The sequence below is a fragment of the Labrus bergylta genome, chromosome 3 (genome assembly GCF_963930695.1).
Source record: "Labrus bergylta chromosome 3, fLabBer1.1, whole genome shotgun sequence".
Taxonomy (NCBI): Eukaryota; Metazoa; Chordata; class Actinopteri; order Labriformes; family Labridae; genus Labrus; species Labrus bergylta.
Window position 1 is genome coordinate 23115205 of NC_089197.1, and position 17480 is coordinate 23132684.

General features: G+C 38.7%; 1 protein-coding gene across 1 annotated transcript; it reads left to right on the forward strand.

Moving 5' to 3' along the window:
• Positions 1-1938: 1938 nt before the first annotated feature.
• fes (FES proto-oncogene, tyrosine kinase) lies at positions 1939-16549 on the forward strand. The gene is made up of 18 exons (XM_020661034.3): positions 1939-2308; positions 2898-3071; positions 4701-4797; positions 4936-5119; positions 6096-6233; positions 6325-6444; positions 6617-6739; positions 8620-8815; positions 9925-10005; positions 10842-11051; positions 11422-11544; positions 11754-11807; positions 12663-12781; positions 12918-13012; positions 13200-13323; positions 15724-15881; positions 16004-16126; positions 16261-16549. The coding sequence occupies exons 1-18, from the start codon at positions 2084-2086 to the stop codon at positions 16401-16403; spliced, it is 2487 nt and encodes an 828-aa protein (XP_020516690.1). The 5' UTR covers positions 1939-2083; the 3' UTR covers positions 16404-16549.
• Positions 16550-17480: the final 931 nt, after the last annotated feature.

The window sequence follows — 17480 nt, forward strand, 5'->3', positions numbered from 1 at the left end:
GTCCAAAGAATATCTTTAAAAAAATAAATAAACACAACTGAAGATAAAGTAAAGATCATCCATAATGCAGAAAACTGAACTAAGAGAGGGAGTTAGCTATAAAGCTAATTCACATCTGTGGTCTCTGGGCAGGTAGATCCAAAAAAGACATACATTACAATAAAAACAATGCAGACTTAACAGTTTATCACATGAAAAAGACATAAAACTACAATGCATTCCCTTCAAGTTGGTTCCATACAAGGTTTGCATCACTGCTCATAGATTGGTTTGCCTTGAGCCATGTTTCAAGTTTTGTTTAAAACACTGAAGCATGCTCAGACTCTGATATGACTGCATTATAGGGGATTTGAGTTCCACTTTTCTGTGGTTCTCAATGAGAAAGATGATTGTCTGAAAATAGTGTTTGTAATTTAGCTGATCAGTCACCTCTTGCTGTTGCCCTGGTCCGCCTAGCATTGTTCCTGCAGAGTGCCTGATCATGAATTAATGTATACATAAGACACGGCTGCAAAACAAAACAACAAATTGCAAAGTCTAATTATACTTGAATGATGTTACAATGGTGGTACCTCCTTTTGTTTATAGCAAGAGAACTTTCAATGTATTTAAGTTTAAAACTGAACTTAATCTATTACTTCACCCTCAAATGAGTTACTACAAACTTCAACCATATTGCCCGGTATGATACTACTGGCTCTTGCTGTCGGCTGTGGTGTGCGATCGGCTTCATCTTGACCTTATGTAGATATTGTATCTAAACACGAGAGCAGGCATTTCCTCTGTGGTCTCTAAAACCTGCCTGAGCTGCTTCGTTTATGCTCGTCTCTTCTATTCACCCTTTCTGTATCATGAGTGCGTTTGATGATTTATAGCTATTGTAATTAAGCCAATGTGTTTACAACTGAGAGGCTGCATACCACACAAACCACATCATAGATAGAAGTAATGAAGTGAGACGCAGTTCACATAGTGGTATAAATAGAATGAAATGTTTTTTCATATACAGTGTATATAACAAATATCTTCAGCAGTTTTTACAGCCTGTTGTGGTCCACAGCGATAACCAGTGTTAAAAAAAAAAAAAGAACAGAAAGAGAAACAAAAAATCTTTTTAAAAAAACAGCCATTTCTCACCGTTGTGTAGCACTAGGCTAACTAACTTTTTATTATTTTCTGCTATTTATGTTAAGTAGATGAGCATGTTGAATTCAGCAGTAAAACCTGCACCTGTCGGCGTCAGACCTCAGATCACTGCAGGGAAACCTCAACTGGAGCCAGGATGCTTAACCTATTCCCCACCTGTTACACAGGCTCATTAATAACACCAAGGCATAATGACTTCACATGTAAACATGAAAATACTTGAATGTGGAGAAGGTTATCAGATCATGTACTTAACTCCAAAGTAGATATCCAACTATTTAAAAATGCAAAATGAAAAGGACAAGTAACACATTCAAAAACACTTGTGTACAGCAAGATGAACTTAAAGTATCAAAATGGATTGAGATGGCTGCTGAGATGGTTTGTTGTAGTATAATACCAAAATAAGTACAGTCTATGTATAGTACTGAATTTGTATAACTTTTGCACTGCAATCATCATATTCCCATTTTGATTAGAAAGACTTTACATTTAAAAACATAAATGTACATTAGATATGAATAAGCAAGCAGAAATTAACTCAAGCAGGATATAGTTATAATGTTTTAAAATTCAATAATGCTTGCCTCAAAAATTTCCGCTTCCACTTTTTTCCATCCGGTATTTTCAGCATTTATGGTCAATGTTTTGCTTCAATAGATTAGTTCCTATTTTGAAAGCAAAATATCTTTTACAAGCACTACAACTTTCACACTGACATGAGGAAGTGCTGGCTCACATGAAGCTCTGTACTTTTTTTTTTGCTCAGGGAAATGAAACCGTTCTGTGGTCACTGAAGAATAACTGCTGTTGGTCATTAGCAGCTGCTTTACTTCACCACTCTGTTTGTCTCACGCTCATGAGAACACAAAAGGTTCTGTAGGACGTTCTGCTTTAAACAAATCCTTGATAGGGAGGAGAATTTAATTATTTAGAGATGGGATTTGGAGAGGATCTGTGGTGCCCTCAGGCACATGCAGCAGTCATGAGGCTGCTGGACTCAGAGCTTCACCTGATGGAGGTCATGAAGAAATGGATGGGTCAGCGGGCTAAGAGTGAGCGTGAGTTTTCTGTGCAGCTGCACCACATGGCTACCATGGTGGAAAAGCTGGACCGACCCCAGACCAGTGCAGGACTGGACTACATCAGCCAACTCAACAAGGTGAGATCACTAAACTCTTAAAATCGACTGATAACCCTTAACTCTACTGACTGGCAGTGAATGATGCATAAAAATGTGACATCCGTTTATCTGATATCAGTTTTCAAATCAAAGATGAAGCCTTAAATATTTTAAACAACAACATTATTGTTTCCATAGAAATACTTTACTTCTTGTCCAACTCAAAAAGACTTATCCATTTAAAATATCTTTTAATTTCATTACAAAATGTTTAAAGTCCAAACAGATACTATCAGAAATTTGCATCCAGAAGGTCATGTTGGCAAAAAGGCTTCCCTGATCAAAAGTTAGCATGTATATTAGCTTTAAGAATAAATACATGAATCTCAGAGAATAACTGCAAATAGTTTTCCTTCTTACTGGTTAAATACACACACGGAAGGAAATAGTTGTCAAGTAAGTCTTGCTTATCAAAACCAGTTTAAAAAAACATCATGACATAAATAGAGAATAAAACATGTGAAGGACTGTGCAGCCTCTGGTACCTAGTGAGTTCTGCTCGAGCTTTTATAGTTTTCTGGTTCAAATGACTCGATGTCTCCCTGACCCTTTGTTCCCTGTCTGTCAGTCGTGGGGAGTGCTGGTCTCTCAGACTGACCTTCTGAGTCAAGTGATGAAGAGGCGCTCTGAGGATCTGCTGAATGGTCCCCTCAGCAAACTGACACTGCTGATCAGAGACAAACAGCAACTCCGCAAGACTTACGCAGAGCAGTGGAACCTGCTGAGGCAGGAGCTAAGCAAGGTGAGAGAATAACACTGACACACACATTCACATTTTTAGTGCACCTTGAGGACCACCATTGTTGAGGATGAAGAGATTTTGTTTTGTAGATAAGCGTCCGATTTATGTGAACATGAAAAAGACTTAAAACAAAGAAAATGATGTCATACGTGTGTGTGTGTGTGTGTCAAACAAACAACACACACACACACACACGCACAGGTCAACCACATGTATACAATGAGCCAAAGAGGCAATCTAATCTTTTTTTTAGATTCTTCCTTCTTAGGTGGGTGTTATTTCTGTAGTAGATGAACAATGATGAAAACGTGAAACAGACTGTGGATCATCATAGATTTATTCAGCCATGGTCAGACAACACAGAAACAGAACACACATGGCTGACAAAGTGCAGACCATCGCTGACCCATGCTGACCAAGATCTCACAATCATTGACAATCATTGGCAAAATGGCCAAGTCTTCATCACACAGTGTGGCTTATATTCTGCTAGAAGGTACAGCCCACAAATTCCTTTCCATTTGGGTACATCACTATAAAACAATAAAGATGACATGACTCTGATTTGTATACGTAACAGATGTAGACTCTTTGTCTAGCAAACAGTTGGTTGGCTCCTATCCAAACATAGATCTGCTACAATTGACATGTTTCACCATATAAGGTTACAGCTTTACAGACCCAAAAGAAGAATTACTGTGAGATGGTTGACACAATTTAAAGATATGTCCACAAAATTATCAAAATGAATGAATCCATGAAAATACGTACTAACATTCCTTAAAAAAACAAAACAGTTGTTGTTCAGATATGTGATTACCGATACCGAATGCTGCATTGCAAACTGAGTTAGAAATACAAAATTACTCGTTGAGCAGGGTTTTCGTGTGCAAGTTTCATATTAATTGTTATTCATACTACCTCGTCCATTAACTGGACATTTTCCTTTTCAAATGAAACATCATATGTTTTTACCAAAGAAATTGTTAGTGTGAAAGTGTTACATGTATTGCAGAACTCTTTTTTAAAAACTGTATATGGTTATAGTTGATTTTTCTTGGGTGTATTGTGTTTACATTGCAGTAGCAGTTTAAGAAACAGACAGGTGTCCATGAAAAAAAGTTTCCATTGACTGTTAAGAGGATTCAAAACTGCATTTTGATGCTATTTCAGACAGTGTCTTCTCTGCACTGCTTTAATCACCCAACAAATAAAAAAGAGGTGTTAATTTCCGGTAAGTCATACCGGGGCTCATTATGTTCAGTTTACTTGTATGTCCTTTTGATGCAGACCGCAAGCAGGTAGTTTCTTGTTATGTGTGCATGTGAGTTTACAATAGATAGATTTTATGCTGTGATTACAACTTTAAAACAATGTCTGAGATGCTATCTCAGACAGGTTGGTTATGAGATGTCGCCAACAGCAGCACAACAAAGATTAGATCGTTTCCTCACATGTCTTTTCTTGCTTTTCTTGTTCCTCTACAACACAATGTAGAAAAGGCAACTGTCAACTTCCGGTGTTAAACATTTTTCACACTCATGAGGGCAGCTTTTAACCACACTAATAACACTTATCCTTGTACCATTTATTTCCCATCTGCTGCTGTTTGTCTATGTGCTATCTCAGGTGACTCAGACGGAGCTGGAGAGGCTAAGGAACAGCTACAGACAGGCAGTGAGAGATGCAGCTCAGGCTAAGAGGAAGTACACAGAGGCTTACAAAGGTAGAGAAACCTGGCATCACTTACTTCTCCAAAAACAATCAGTTTCATACTGATGGCCATGGTCTGTCTTGTTTTAATATAGTCTAAATGTCACATGTTTTTTCAACGTGACATGTGTCCTCTCCTCTATGTTTGCAGATAAAGAGCGAGACAAGGCTAAAGAGCGTTATGTAAAGACTTCACTGAAACTCTACGAGTTGCACAATGAGTATGTGCTGTCTGTGCGAGCTGGTCAAGTTTACCACCAGCACCACTACAGTCAGATCCAGCCTGCTCTGCTCAGTGCTCTGCAGACCCTGCAGCAGGAGATGGCGCTCATACTGTAAGATCACATTAATTGAAGAGTGTTTGCATGTTTATGGAGAATGAGATGGAAAACAAATGACATCAAGAAAACATGTTGAAAGTCTTTAAAAAATCACACACAAAAAAAATCAAATGTTAGAAATCAATAAATTTAAACCCAGTAAAATAAGACCATACCAAAAATAGATGTGGAAAAATCAATGGTTACAAAAATCTGAATTTTGGATTAAAATTGCTTAAAATGAATTGCTAGATTTAAAACAAGGTTCTAAGCCTCCTTTTAAAAAACAAAACAGCAACATATCCAAATTGTGAATATGAAAGAAAAATGCAAAGATTGTTGCTGCTTGTTTGTATTCATTGTTTTCTGTTTGCATCGGGAAGACAAATATCCCTCCTATTAAGCACAGTTGACCTCAGAAACACATTTATTTAACTATATCAACCTTCAAGATTTCCAAAATTACATTAGTAATGATTTTTGTGGCATTTCCTACAAACTACAACTATACAACATTTCGACCTTTTAGGGAACGATTACTTTTATTTGTACAAAATAACACTAATTCAATTAGCAGAAGTGTGGACTTTTCTTGAAGTAGTGAATGCCAGAAGAAACACCCAATTCATTACTCTGATTAAGTATGTAGATACAAATTTAAAGGATGTGAATTGTTTCAGATTCATGCATAATTTTTTTCAGATCGAAAAAGTCAAATGTTTGAATAGAACTTGCAGACATTTTGAAACATCATTCAAATTAAATAGGCACAAATCACAAGTAATTATGTATGAATAATATGGGTATGCTTGCCGTTACCGATCTGGAAATTATTCTGTGGGAGTTTTGGAAAATACAAAGTTAGCTATATGTAGCCTATGTGTTTTGAATGTGGCTAAAACTTACATAAATGATCCTTGAAGTTACTGAACACGCTATCATGTGAGTATTTTTTTTTTTTTTATGTTGCCCTTCCTGACGTTTGAACTAGAAAGGAGATCCTGCAGGAGTATTTCGACATCTCCACTGTCCTCCATCATGAGGTGGTGCAGATCCACAGGGAGATTTCTTCTGCTCTAACAGCAATCGATCCCTACAAAGAGTATGAGAGCTTCATCCACCAGAGCAGGTAGACTGAAGCGAAACTTCCCCTCAGACAGCAATAATGCAGTCATCTAAGCTTACCCTATGAGACTGTGGACTGTGGTTTGTGTTTGCAGGTCTGTAGGGGAAATTCCATCATGTGCAGAGTTTGAATGTTGTGCTTTGGAGGAAATGGAACGGCTTAATCCTGGAGAGATTGAACTAAATGATCTCACGCTTGAATCAATCCAGCACAAGTGAGAACAAACAACACAATCTCACACAATTGACTCAACTACGATTTCCTTTTTCTAATGTTTCAACTACTTCCCCCTCTTCACGTCTCTTGTTCTTTTTGTCTCCTATTTTATCAGACTCTTTTGTATCAATTGCTTCTTCTGCTCAGTTCATTTTTCTGTCTTCTTCCAGACTGACCACTGTAGAGGAGGAACTGCTGGATCTGGCTCGGACTCTAGGCTCTCAGCAGACAACGGCGGAACAGCTAGAGTTGGAACTGGAGGCAGAACAGGAAGGTGTCAAGAGGGGCCAAAGGTGAGTGGACAAAACACTTAAGTTGGAATTAGTGATGCTCTGATGTTGCATTCAGCGGTTATAGTGGTGGTTTCAAAATGAAACCAATGCAACATTTGTTGCTGTGGAGACAAATTACCTTTGCCACCGAGGGCAGCCCTTCCATTGAGGAGAGTTCAGGGTGCTCTTGGCCGAGCAGCAGCTGATAGCATAGGGGCTCTCAGGAGGCTGTAGGTGCTATATGAAATATTATACAGCGATATGGTCAGAGTTATGGAGCTGGATACTGTAATTTGTCTTATTTGATAAGGCTGTCTGGAGGTGTTTGAAGTTTACAGTCCTATGGGAGTAACCTGGAGGAAAACTGTGTTTGATTGCACAAAGATGGGAACTTTTAACGGCAGCAGGGGAGAACATATGGTGGTGAAAGTGAGGGAAGTACAGTTTATGCTGCTCTTTGATTTGTGTTTTGAGGAAACATTTTGTAAATCAACAGTGACATGCTGCAAAAGGATGACCTTGTGTGACCGGTTGCAGCTAAGAATCTGTTTACTTCTGTAAACGTGAGACCGAGCAGGGTGGCTCGGTTCCTAATAACCATTACTCTGAGATTTTATTTGATTTTTATGTCTCGTCAAATCTCGTCAAGGAACAACGTGTAAGCCCTTGACTTACACATATCTTTAAAGCCTATAAACAATCACACTACAAGGTCTGTTTGTAGCTGCCATAAAGGTTTGGACTCTGACATCATAACTTATAACTTCATTCTCTTTAGAAGCTTAAGTTCAAATTCCCTTTGTCTGAGCACTATAGTACTTCTCTTACATACTAGCCCAAAAGTTTGAGAGATGTTTTGACATTTTGTTGAATATGTGTTTATGCTGGAATTGTAGATGAGAAAATTAATACCACTGTCATTAAGATAGATAGATAGATAGATTAATTGATAGATAGATAGATAGATAGATACTTTTTACTGATTCACTGATTACTATTTTGGCAGTAAAATGTCAGATAAATGTGAACGTTTTATCTAGATATAAATTCAGCCACTATTATAAACTCCATTTTTACAAAGAGAATATGAAACCTGTATCATATTTAAGCAGCTCTAGAATATTTAGAAGAGAGAGGTTTTTCAAAGATTTATTTTTGGGCTTTTTCGGCCTTAATTGGAGAGATAGTGGATAGACCTGGAAATATGGGACAGAGATTGTGGGGAATGACATACGGGAATGGGAAAGGAGCCACTGGTTGGATTCACACCAGGGCTGCCCACTTCAAGGGCTACAGTCTCTGTACATGGAGCATGCAAATGAATCACTTTTCCACATGCGCCTCTTCAGGATTTTATAAACAATCCATCCGTCATTTTGTCTCTAATCAAATGACTTGAAAATAACTTTTTAATTGACTGGCTTGGGTTAAAAATAGTTTTGTAGTTTTAGTACTGCTTGGTTTCTGGGTCTCCGAACTGTGTGCATTGCACAAGACTTATCCTGCATTTCATTGGTCATTTCTCTTTCAGTGTTTATTAGCCATAACAATCCAACAATTTATTCCATTATTGTTTTTTAAAAGTCTTGTTTTACTTCACATGCAGGGTTTTTGGTTTATTAAAAGTCTGCTGGGTTCACATGCTGAAATCCAGGACAAAACTCACTAAGCTGTCACTAGAGTATCCTTCTTAATGATTAGTCGATAGAAGGCATCTGCAAACCTATTTGCACAGACACACTTATTATGGATGTAAATGTGGTCTTGTACTCTCTATTTATAACCTTTGTGCTCTGGCATTTTATCGTGCAACTTTTTCAACAATTGCTGCCATCTAAAAATGGTCCCACGGCTTCATATTCTAATCTACCCAACCTACATTTCTTCCCCTCTTGGTCCAGGGTCTACCAGTTCAGCAAGAGACATGTGCTTGAGGAGTGCCGGCAACAGGTTGCGCTGTCTCAGGGCGTGAGAGCCAAGCTGGAGGCCCAGAGGCGTCTTATGAAGGAGAAACTGGAACAGCTGGGCTCCAAAGAACCTCCTTCTGCTCTGAAGCTGGACCCAGACACTGTCTCACTCTCATCCAACGCAAGCAATGTAGTCTAAACTTCCTTTGTCTATTTAGCTCATAATAAGTTCTGCCAAACTCAGGAAACAGGCATAGAAAAGAAAGATTAAATGTGGGATCATGGGAAATTGAAAAAAATGTCTTTAGAAGAAAAAAGTCTTTACATTAGATATAAAGTAAAAGAACAGTGTTTGTTTGTGTACTTTATATTAACCTAAACCAAACCATGACTGCTTTAGAGGTTTTTTTTGACCAGAAGTGGGAGAAAGTCAAAACTCTCAATTCTTGGGCCTAAATCTTAAACTGACTGTTTAGCTGCTGAAGAAGTTAAATAATTATAAAACCAGAACCAACACGGTCACTAAATGTACAGATATGCATTATTCCTGGAGAAATAATGTGAGATGTGCCACTTGTTTATTGATTTTTACAAATATAGAATGACGTTTTTTCCCCCCTAAGAAAATGTCGTTACTAGAAATGTAAAGATTAATCAAAAAATCGTTATAAATCGATTCAAAGGTGTCAAGGTTTACATCGCTACTCTGAAAAATGAATTGCATTAATATTGTGAGCGTCAGCAGCTGTAGAGCAGAGGCGGTTGGCAGCTGCAGAGCAAGATTTTGAAATTGAGGACGCACCGCCGTCTTTTTAAGTAAAAGGCTAAACCACACTGACTAGTGGGTTTGCAGCCCCTTAAGGAATCTTTTCCAGTCATAATTTGTCTACAGTCTCTTAGTAAAAATAAATAAGTAAATCGTGAGAGAATCGTATCGTGAGTTGAGTGAATCGTTACATAGTTGTTACCATACTTACACTTTACTACTTAACTTCTGTTCTCGGCAAACCATAGCTTAAGCTGCTGCTAGCAACATAAAATAATTCTTGCCTTCACTGACTCTTTTTTGGACATTTTTGCCTCTCTGTTGTGTTTAGTTTTTACTATTTCCCTTCAGTTTCATCAACAGCAACAATGATGAATGCAGTGTTCTCTTCTTCTAATGCTAACTGATTAGATGCCATTAAAATGATCGAATAGAAATATGTGCATCTGTTGGAAGAGTAATTTGGCATCATAATACAGTTTTAAATCATTTGGCTTGTGGACCATATCAAGTCAACACTTTTTGTTTTTCAGGACCACAGCCAAATTCCTCCCAAAGTCCTCATGGATGGTATCATTAACAACCTGAGTGGCTTTTTTAAACCTAAATGTGAGGTAGGTATATCTGTACATTGAATCACATTGTGCACACTACACAATATTTCTTTCTACAAATGTTGTTGAAGGATGTTTTAAATGAGGGGACACTGGTTCACTTCCTCTATCTTTTACCTCCACTCTCTTCACACTTGTTATGTGCGTGCCCTCAAACCTCAAGCCACACTAAAAAACAATTCATCATGTTTTGGAGAAAATGGGAGCGTATGAAACGGCACGGCTGAGCCTCTGAGCTGAGCTCGTTCAGACACATCTTTCTTTGGGGTCTCATGCTCCTGAAAGCACCGCTGGACTGTTTGAGCTATTTTGGTAAAGATGCTATACTTTTGAAATCCTGCCTGACCTAAAACAAAGTTGGAAACTCAGGCAGCCAGTTTAAACCTTATCATAGCTGACAGATGATAGTACACACAGAGCAATAAACCAGCTGCTATGCTCACAAACTCTTCACAGAAAAAGGCCTTGTGTTGTTAGTCTACCAGTTTTCTTTTCTCAAGATGATCTTTTACAGAATGTACACATACAAAATAAATCAGTTTGCAGCATGTAAAATATCATCTTGAGAGAGTGATATTTCTGTCTCTTCTGAACTGGACTTCCAGCCTGGATTACTGCTGCTTTTCTTTAAGTGTGAACTACTTCTTGCTGCCCGACTCTACCCTACCCTGGAGGGAGGGGAGGTGGTCAGACTTTAAAGCATAACAGACTCTTCTTTGAAGCATCCCCATCTAATCTCTGCAGAATCACCTTAAAATCCATCCTCTACCACTTTTGATTCTTTATTTATTCATGTCAGCTTTAAAGCGTCTGCTTTTCTCTCCTTCTGCCTCCAGGCGCCTCCTGACCTCCCCTCGATGCATAAGTTCGACCGTCCTCTGGGCCAGCAGGACTGGTACCATGGAGCCATTCCCAGACCCGAAGTCCAGCAGCTGCTGAAGTATGACGGAGACTTCTTAGTGAGGAAGAGTCAAGAAAAGCAAGGCTATGTGCTGTCTGTGCAGTGGGAAGGAGCCTGCAAGCATTTCCTCATTCAGAACACAGATGTAAGTCAATCTGCTAAATTAAACAAAAACAAAAAAGGATCTGCAGAAGTACATATATCATATGTGCACTTTACATAACGTGTGTTTTGCAGGTCAAAATCACATACTTTGCTAAAAGAAAGTTGGTGTACTGTTTCCTACCCTTTTTTTTTTACCTGAGAGGAAGTTGAGAAAGTACAGATGTAAATACTAAAATGTTATTTTTTACATGGTGTTTTTTTCTGCAAAAATCCAAGCTAGATTAGCTATTTTAAGCACTATGTGTTTTTGACAAGTTTTTCAGTTTTTTTGCCTTCTCAAATTCTTATGAAGTTTGTCTCCTCTGTGTGTTTGCTAACTTCAGTGAGTGCTTTTCCTTGTGTGTCAGTAGAATCTGTACCGTCTGGATGGAGAAGGCTTCCCCAGTATCCCACAGCTTATCCGTTATCTACAATCCTCACAACAGCACATCACCAAGAAGTCTGACATAGTGCTGAAGAAGCCTGTACTGAAGGTGCTGCTGCAGCACGCAAACACTGCTTAACATCTTCAACAAACAACTCCAGCTCACTGTTCGTTAAAGAGATGAGCACGATGTGCAAACCGAAATGTGTTTTTTTAATTAACTGTTTTTCCTGTTTTGCTGTTTTCACTGTCCAACTATAAGAGTCATTATTACAGTATGGGTTTCTTATTTTTCATTTCTTTTTTAAACCCATTTAGGACAAGTGGGTCCTGGATCATGATGATATTGTCTTGGGACAACTGATTGGACGGGTGGGTGAACTCAGCATCTGTTCAAGAAAAATAGAAGTGAAAGGGGAAAATTATTATTTTATTGATTTACAATTCTTTATAATTCTTTTTTTTGCCTATTTGTAGATTATACATGAGTGTTCTGTTATTTTTCACATCTTTGACCCTAATTTCTCACAATGTTGTGAAGATATTTGCTGGAAACTTAGTGTGATTGCTGTCAAACAGCGAGAAAAACCTGCCTAATGAATCAAAGTAAGCTTTTTCAAATCGTTTTACAACCTGTAAATCATACGAGTAGTAGTTTAAACAAACATCATGAGTAATCTGAAGACCGGATTGGCAGGTTAAAGGAGTTCTCTATAGTTTACAGGTCTATGTTGAAATATGACTTGTGAAATAATCATTGTTCATGTCTTCATACTTGCTCTAAAGGAGTCTCCAGTAAGTGAGGAAACACATTTCACAGGATTTTTTTAAGCACTTGTAGTTTAAAACAAAATTAGGAAATTACTAATCGTGGGAGCTAACTGTTCAGTAAGTTAAATCACACTGCTAAACTCTCATACAGGCTGCAGTTAAGGAAGCTTTGGACATTTTCTTAAACAGACCTAGAAAGTGCTTTATAAAACACATTCACCTGTGAGCAAGAGAGAACATGAAAAGCATCATCAAGTAATAGAACTTTCAGTCTTCATGTTTGAAAGTGAATATTGTTTTTGACAAAAGTTCATATCCTTCAGATTTTACGTCCAATTTAACCAAACCAAAGGAAAGACACTATGAGTACAGCACTGACTTGCCTTTTTATGTTTACCCAAGTGTGATGTTTAAAATTGTCCGACCTGCTGTAACACTGATGTTTTTATACTACAGGGTAACTTTGGAGAAGTGTACAGTGGTCGTTTACGCTCTGATAACTCTCCTGTTGCGGTGAAATCTTGTAAAGAGAACCTGGCCCCAGAGCAAAAGAACAAGTTCCTGATGGAAGCCAGGTTAGTACACACACACACACACACACACACACACACACACACACACACACACACACACACACACACACACAAATGCATATACTGTAATCACTAACACACATACACAATCCTCTATGCACTTCTCTTCTGTGTCTAGGATCTTAAAGCAATACGACCATCCAAACATTGTGCGTCTGATCGGTGTGTGCACTCAGAAACAGCCCATCTACATCGTCATGGAGCTCATTCAAGGTAAACATGACCCTGCCGGACTCCAGGTTTATATGTCTAAGCTTGTTTGCCCAAAACCTTCAAGCTATATTGTTCTGATATTCCCCACTTTGTCCCTCCATCATCACTCTCTAAAATGTTTGTGTGTGTGTGTGTGTGTGTGTGTGTGTGTGTGTGTGTGTGTGTGTGTGTGTATACACATCACAAGGTGGGGATTTTCTCTCCTTCTTGCGGCATGAGGGTCACAGTCTAACGCCGAAGATACTGGTCAAAATGACAGAGAATGTAGCGTCTGGCATGGAGTACCTGGAGAGCAAGAAGTGCATCCACAGGTTGGTCCGTCTGCTAATAAATTAATATTTGTGAAGACTTAAGTCAGGGTTGATGAAACAGTCTGAGCAGCAATAACAACTCCCCAAACCCTGAACTTTAACACCAAAATGAGTTTTTTTTCATCTCCACAATCAGAGGATCCAACTGATGAGGAAAAGTAATTCAAGGAAATTTTGTGTTGTCGAACAGGCAAGCGACTTTTATAGTGCTGTCATTTTAGGGCTGGAAAGTCAAAGATGGGGAGTTTATTGAAGCTATACCAGTTGTGTTGAACCTTAGGCTTTTAGTTCATTTCCACTAGACACAAGTTTATTTTGTGTTTTTTTTAAAGCAGCAATAGTCAGCAAGAAGTTATGATAGTGGAGTTAAAAGTAAAAATACATCTTTGAAATAACATGTAGGCTATTAGCCTGTTGTCCCATAAGATGCCACACTGAGCTAACAGCCCACAGTGAGCTCGTTAGCTTGGAGAGCCTGGAATAATATCCCACTTCAATAACTTTTCAGTGGTAAATTGTAAATGGACTCGAGCTTGTATATCACTTTTCAAGTCTGACTACTCAAAGCACTTTTACACTGCAGGTCACACCTACACATTCACGCACTGATGGAAGAGGCTGCTATGTAAAATGTCAATCAACATATTAACTAATCCAATTCATACACATTCATTCACTGCAGATGCAGACGAAACAGCAATTTGCAACTTTGGGTTAAGCGTCTTGCCCATGGACACATAAGACATGTGGCTGCAGGAAAACTATAAACATATAACATGGAAAAGCCAACTTTCTAACAGACAGATTGATATTACAACATAAACAAACAAATTGTCCTTAGAACAGAGGACAGTGTTTTTATGTGGGGATTTCTCCTTTGTGGTGGATCTAAAACCACTATGATTAAAAGAACCCTGGAAACATGAAGCACAGCAGCGCGCTGGAAAATAATAATAGTATCAGTGAAAATGTATTTTGTTGTATATAAAAACATGTTCATTCCTTCATGTTACTTACCCAACATTTACTTCACTCTGTACTTTCCGTTCAACATTTCCCCATAAAGCGGTCAAACAGTAAAAAGCAGAGGAAAAAGGCTGTTGAGTCTTTGAATAGGAAGATGGATCCATACCTGTACTCAACTGAATGTTTTTTTTTTTTGTTTTGTTTTTTTACTTCAAGACAGATCAGCAATGAATTCAACTGTGCATTTTAGTCGGTACATTTGTTGGATGCTATCCTTTCCTTTCCATATTTACTTTCAAAACATAAGGAACATGAGCTAAATCTTGGCTTAAAACTGCAAATGCCACAAATAAATGTCAGAAAACCTGTTCAGAAAGCCTAAGGGCAGGGGGGGCTTTTTTAGTTTGTTTGTCTTTTTTAAGAAATGAGACAAAAGTGGTGTACAGTTGGCAGAAGATGTGAATGAATGCTTTGCTGACCTCAGTTAAGTTCATTCGTTTTCCTCAGAATAAAAACCACAACTTCAATGGTTATGTGACTCAATTTTAATAATTGATTTAATGCAGCCACAGAGTACACAAATATTTAATATTATTTCTTCAATAATTCCTCCTTTTCTACGAAACAACCAGTATTTCAAATATTTATAAGATTAAGCTTAAATAGTGTCTTGTCAATCCTATTTTAGTCAACAATAACAGATATCTCTCTACACTGTTGCTGGAGGGTAAAAGTCTGTGGTTTAGAAAGAGAATCAGTCAACGTTATATAAAACTCTTAAAACGATTCTTTGTGTTTCACACTTGTACTGTAGTGGGAAAAGAGAGAGAGAGCTAATGAAAGCTGCTGAAATGTTTGTGATGATTTATTTTTATATAACTTCTTTCACGCAGATTTTGAAACGGACTAACAACCCTGACTTTAGCTAAGACCCTCGCAAGGCTACATAGAAAACCCCCGCCTTCTAAAAACCTTTCTTTCAAAGCATTCATTAAAAGAAAAATCATGACAAACCAAACGAAAGATTTGAACTCCTGATCAAATTCGCTCTATGAAGACACTGTCTTTAAAGGGATCTGTTGTAACCTCTGTGGTATTGCGTTGCTCTGAGAGAGGCCTCTGTGGAGCTTGTTGATGCTCTGGAGGAGACATGAGTTTGCGACACCCGTCCTCATTACAAGATTTCTTTACTGTTTGGCCGGCGACGGCTGATCAGAGCAATTTTCGGTAGTTGTTCAGCCTCTAATGCTGTATGTCAAACTGCCTTAAATGATACACCAGAGACATGAAAAGAACACTTGTTTACCGGCTCCTTTTTGACCTCTATTTTCTCCTTACAAAGCATGATGTTTTAGTCTTTTTTGTCTCTGTTTTTCATCTTCCTCTGTAAACATCCCTCTTACATCCTTCTTTGTGACATGTCTTGTTCTTAAGGGACTTGGCAGCAAGAAACTGTCTGGTTGCAGAGAAATTCTTGGTGAAGATCAGTGATTTTGGGATGTCACGACAGCAGGATGACGGTGTTTACTCTGCAGAGGGGGGCCTCAGACAGATACCTGTCAAATGGACGGCTCCTGAAGCCCTGAACTATGGTAAATTATATCAGCCCCTGCCTTGCATACTCAACCAGATACACTTCTGTTGCCTTTGCTGATAGTAAATTAATCATTCTTATGCCTTTGCCAACAATGCCCTCTGCTGGTGATTTTTTTAGGCCGTTTCACCACAGATAGTGACGTGTGGAGCTTTGGCGTCTTACTGTGGGAGACCTTCTCTATGGGCCTGACACCCTACACGAGCATGTCTAACCAACAAACAAGAGAAGAGGTTGAGAAAGGTAAAGACTCATACAAGGCACTCTTAAATCATGGGCCTTCTCTTCCATGACAATAATGCCTTTTCTTTCTGTTTTACATATTTTTAGCCAAGATGTTCTCCTCACCTGTTGTGATTGTCTGTCATGTTTTTCAGGATACCGTATGCCAGCTCCACACAACTGCCCCATGGAAATCTCCAGAATCATGAGCAGCTGCTGGCAGTATGACCCCAAAAAAAGGCCGTCTTTTAAGATGCTTCGGACTGAGCTCAGTGCCATACACAAGAAAATTACATGATACAAGCCTGCCTTTGTTATTTGTTTGTTAGTATACATCTTGACATGCAGATTTGAAGCAAAATAACAATTTATCTAAAAAATATATTTTGTGTGGAATAAACTTGAAAACTGATTTTCTTTTAGACTAGTAAAATATCAACCAGTTGGTGGCAGCATTCTTGTTTCTTTAGCTCTTCTCCTGTATGTATGTTGTTCACGTCCTCTAACTATGGGCAAAAAGCTATATTAACACATATTTTTGATAGTCAGACAGCTGCTTACGAGGACTCAAAAGTTGATGCAGCAAGCACAGACATGTTAGTCACAAAATGATGACTCTTTAGAAGCAATGCTCATTATGTCTTATGATGTTATCTGACATGTTATGAAGCTATGAGTCATATCTCAATTGAGCCATGTATTTCTTTTAGCCTGTAGCAGGGTTTTAAAACTCAGGACTATGTATTGGGCATACAGACTGAACTCAGGGCATGAGGCCAAAAAAGTTCAAGTGCGCAGCCAGGAGCATGGTAAAACAGGTAGAGCAGGACGTCCATGAGGCAAACCGAATGAGGAGAGCAGGTAAGGAGGGCGGCCAGGAGGTTTCAGCCTTGCAATCAACGGAGAAACAGGGACAGGTGTAGGCCAGGCCACCAATAGGGATAGACAGTGGGCAGGGCAATATTCAACATTAAGACAGGGGCAGGCAGGGCCTCCAGTTGGATACCAGGAGTACGGTGGGCCGCTGAGGTGGAACCAGGAGTTGGCCTTGCCCTGGGCCAGAGAACCAGGAGTTCTTAATGCTCTATTTGAAACATTCTGTTACAGAGCCTAGAACAACAAGTTGGCATTACAGGAACTTTAAGTTGGTTTGAATCCTATATATCAGATCGATCTCAGTTTGTACACATAATGATACGTTTTCTTTGCACACCAAGGTTAACCATGGAATTCAACAAGGTTCATTGCTTGCACAGATTCTTTTCACCTTTTGATGCTTCCTCTGGGTAATATTATAAGGAAGCACTCACTAAATGTTCATTATTAGGCAGATGATACTCAACAACACATATCAATGAGGCCAGTTGACGTCAAT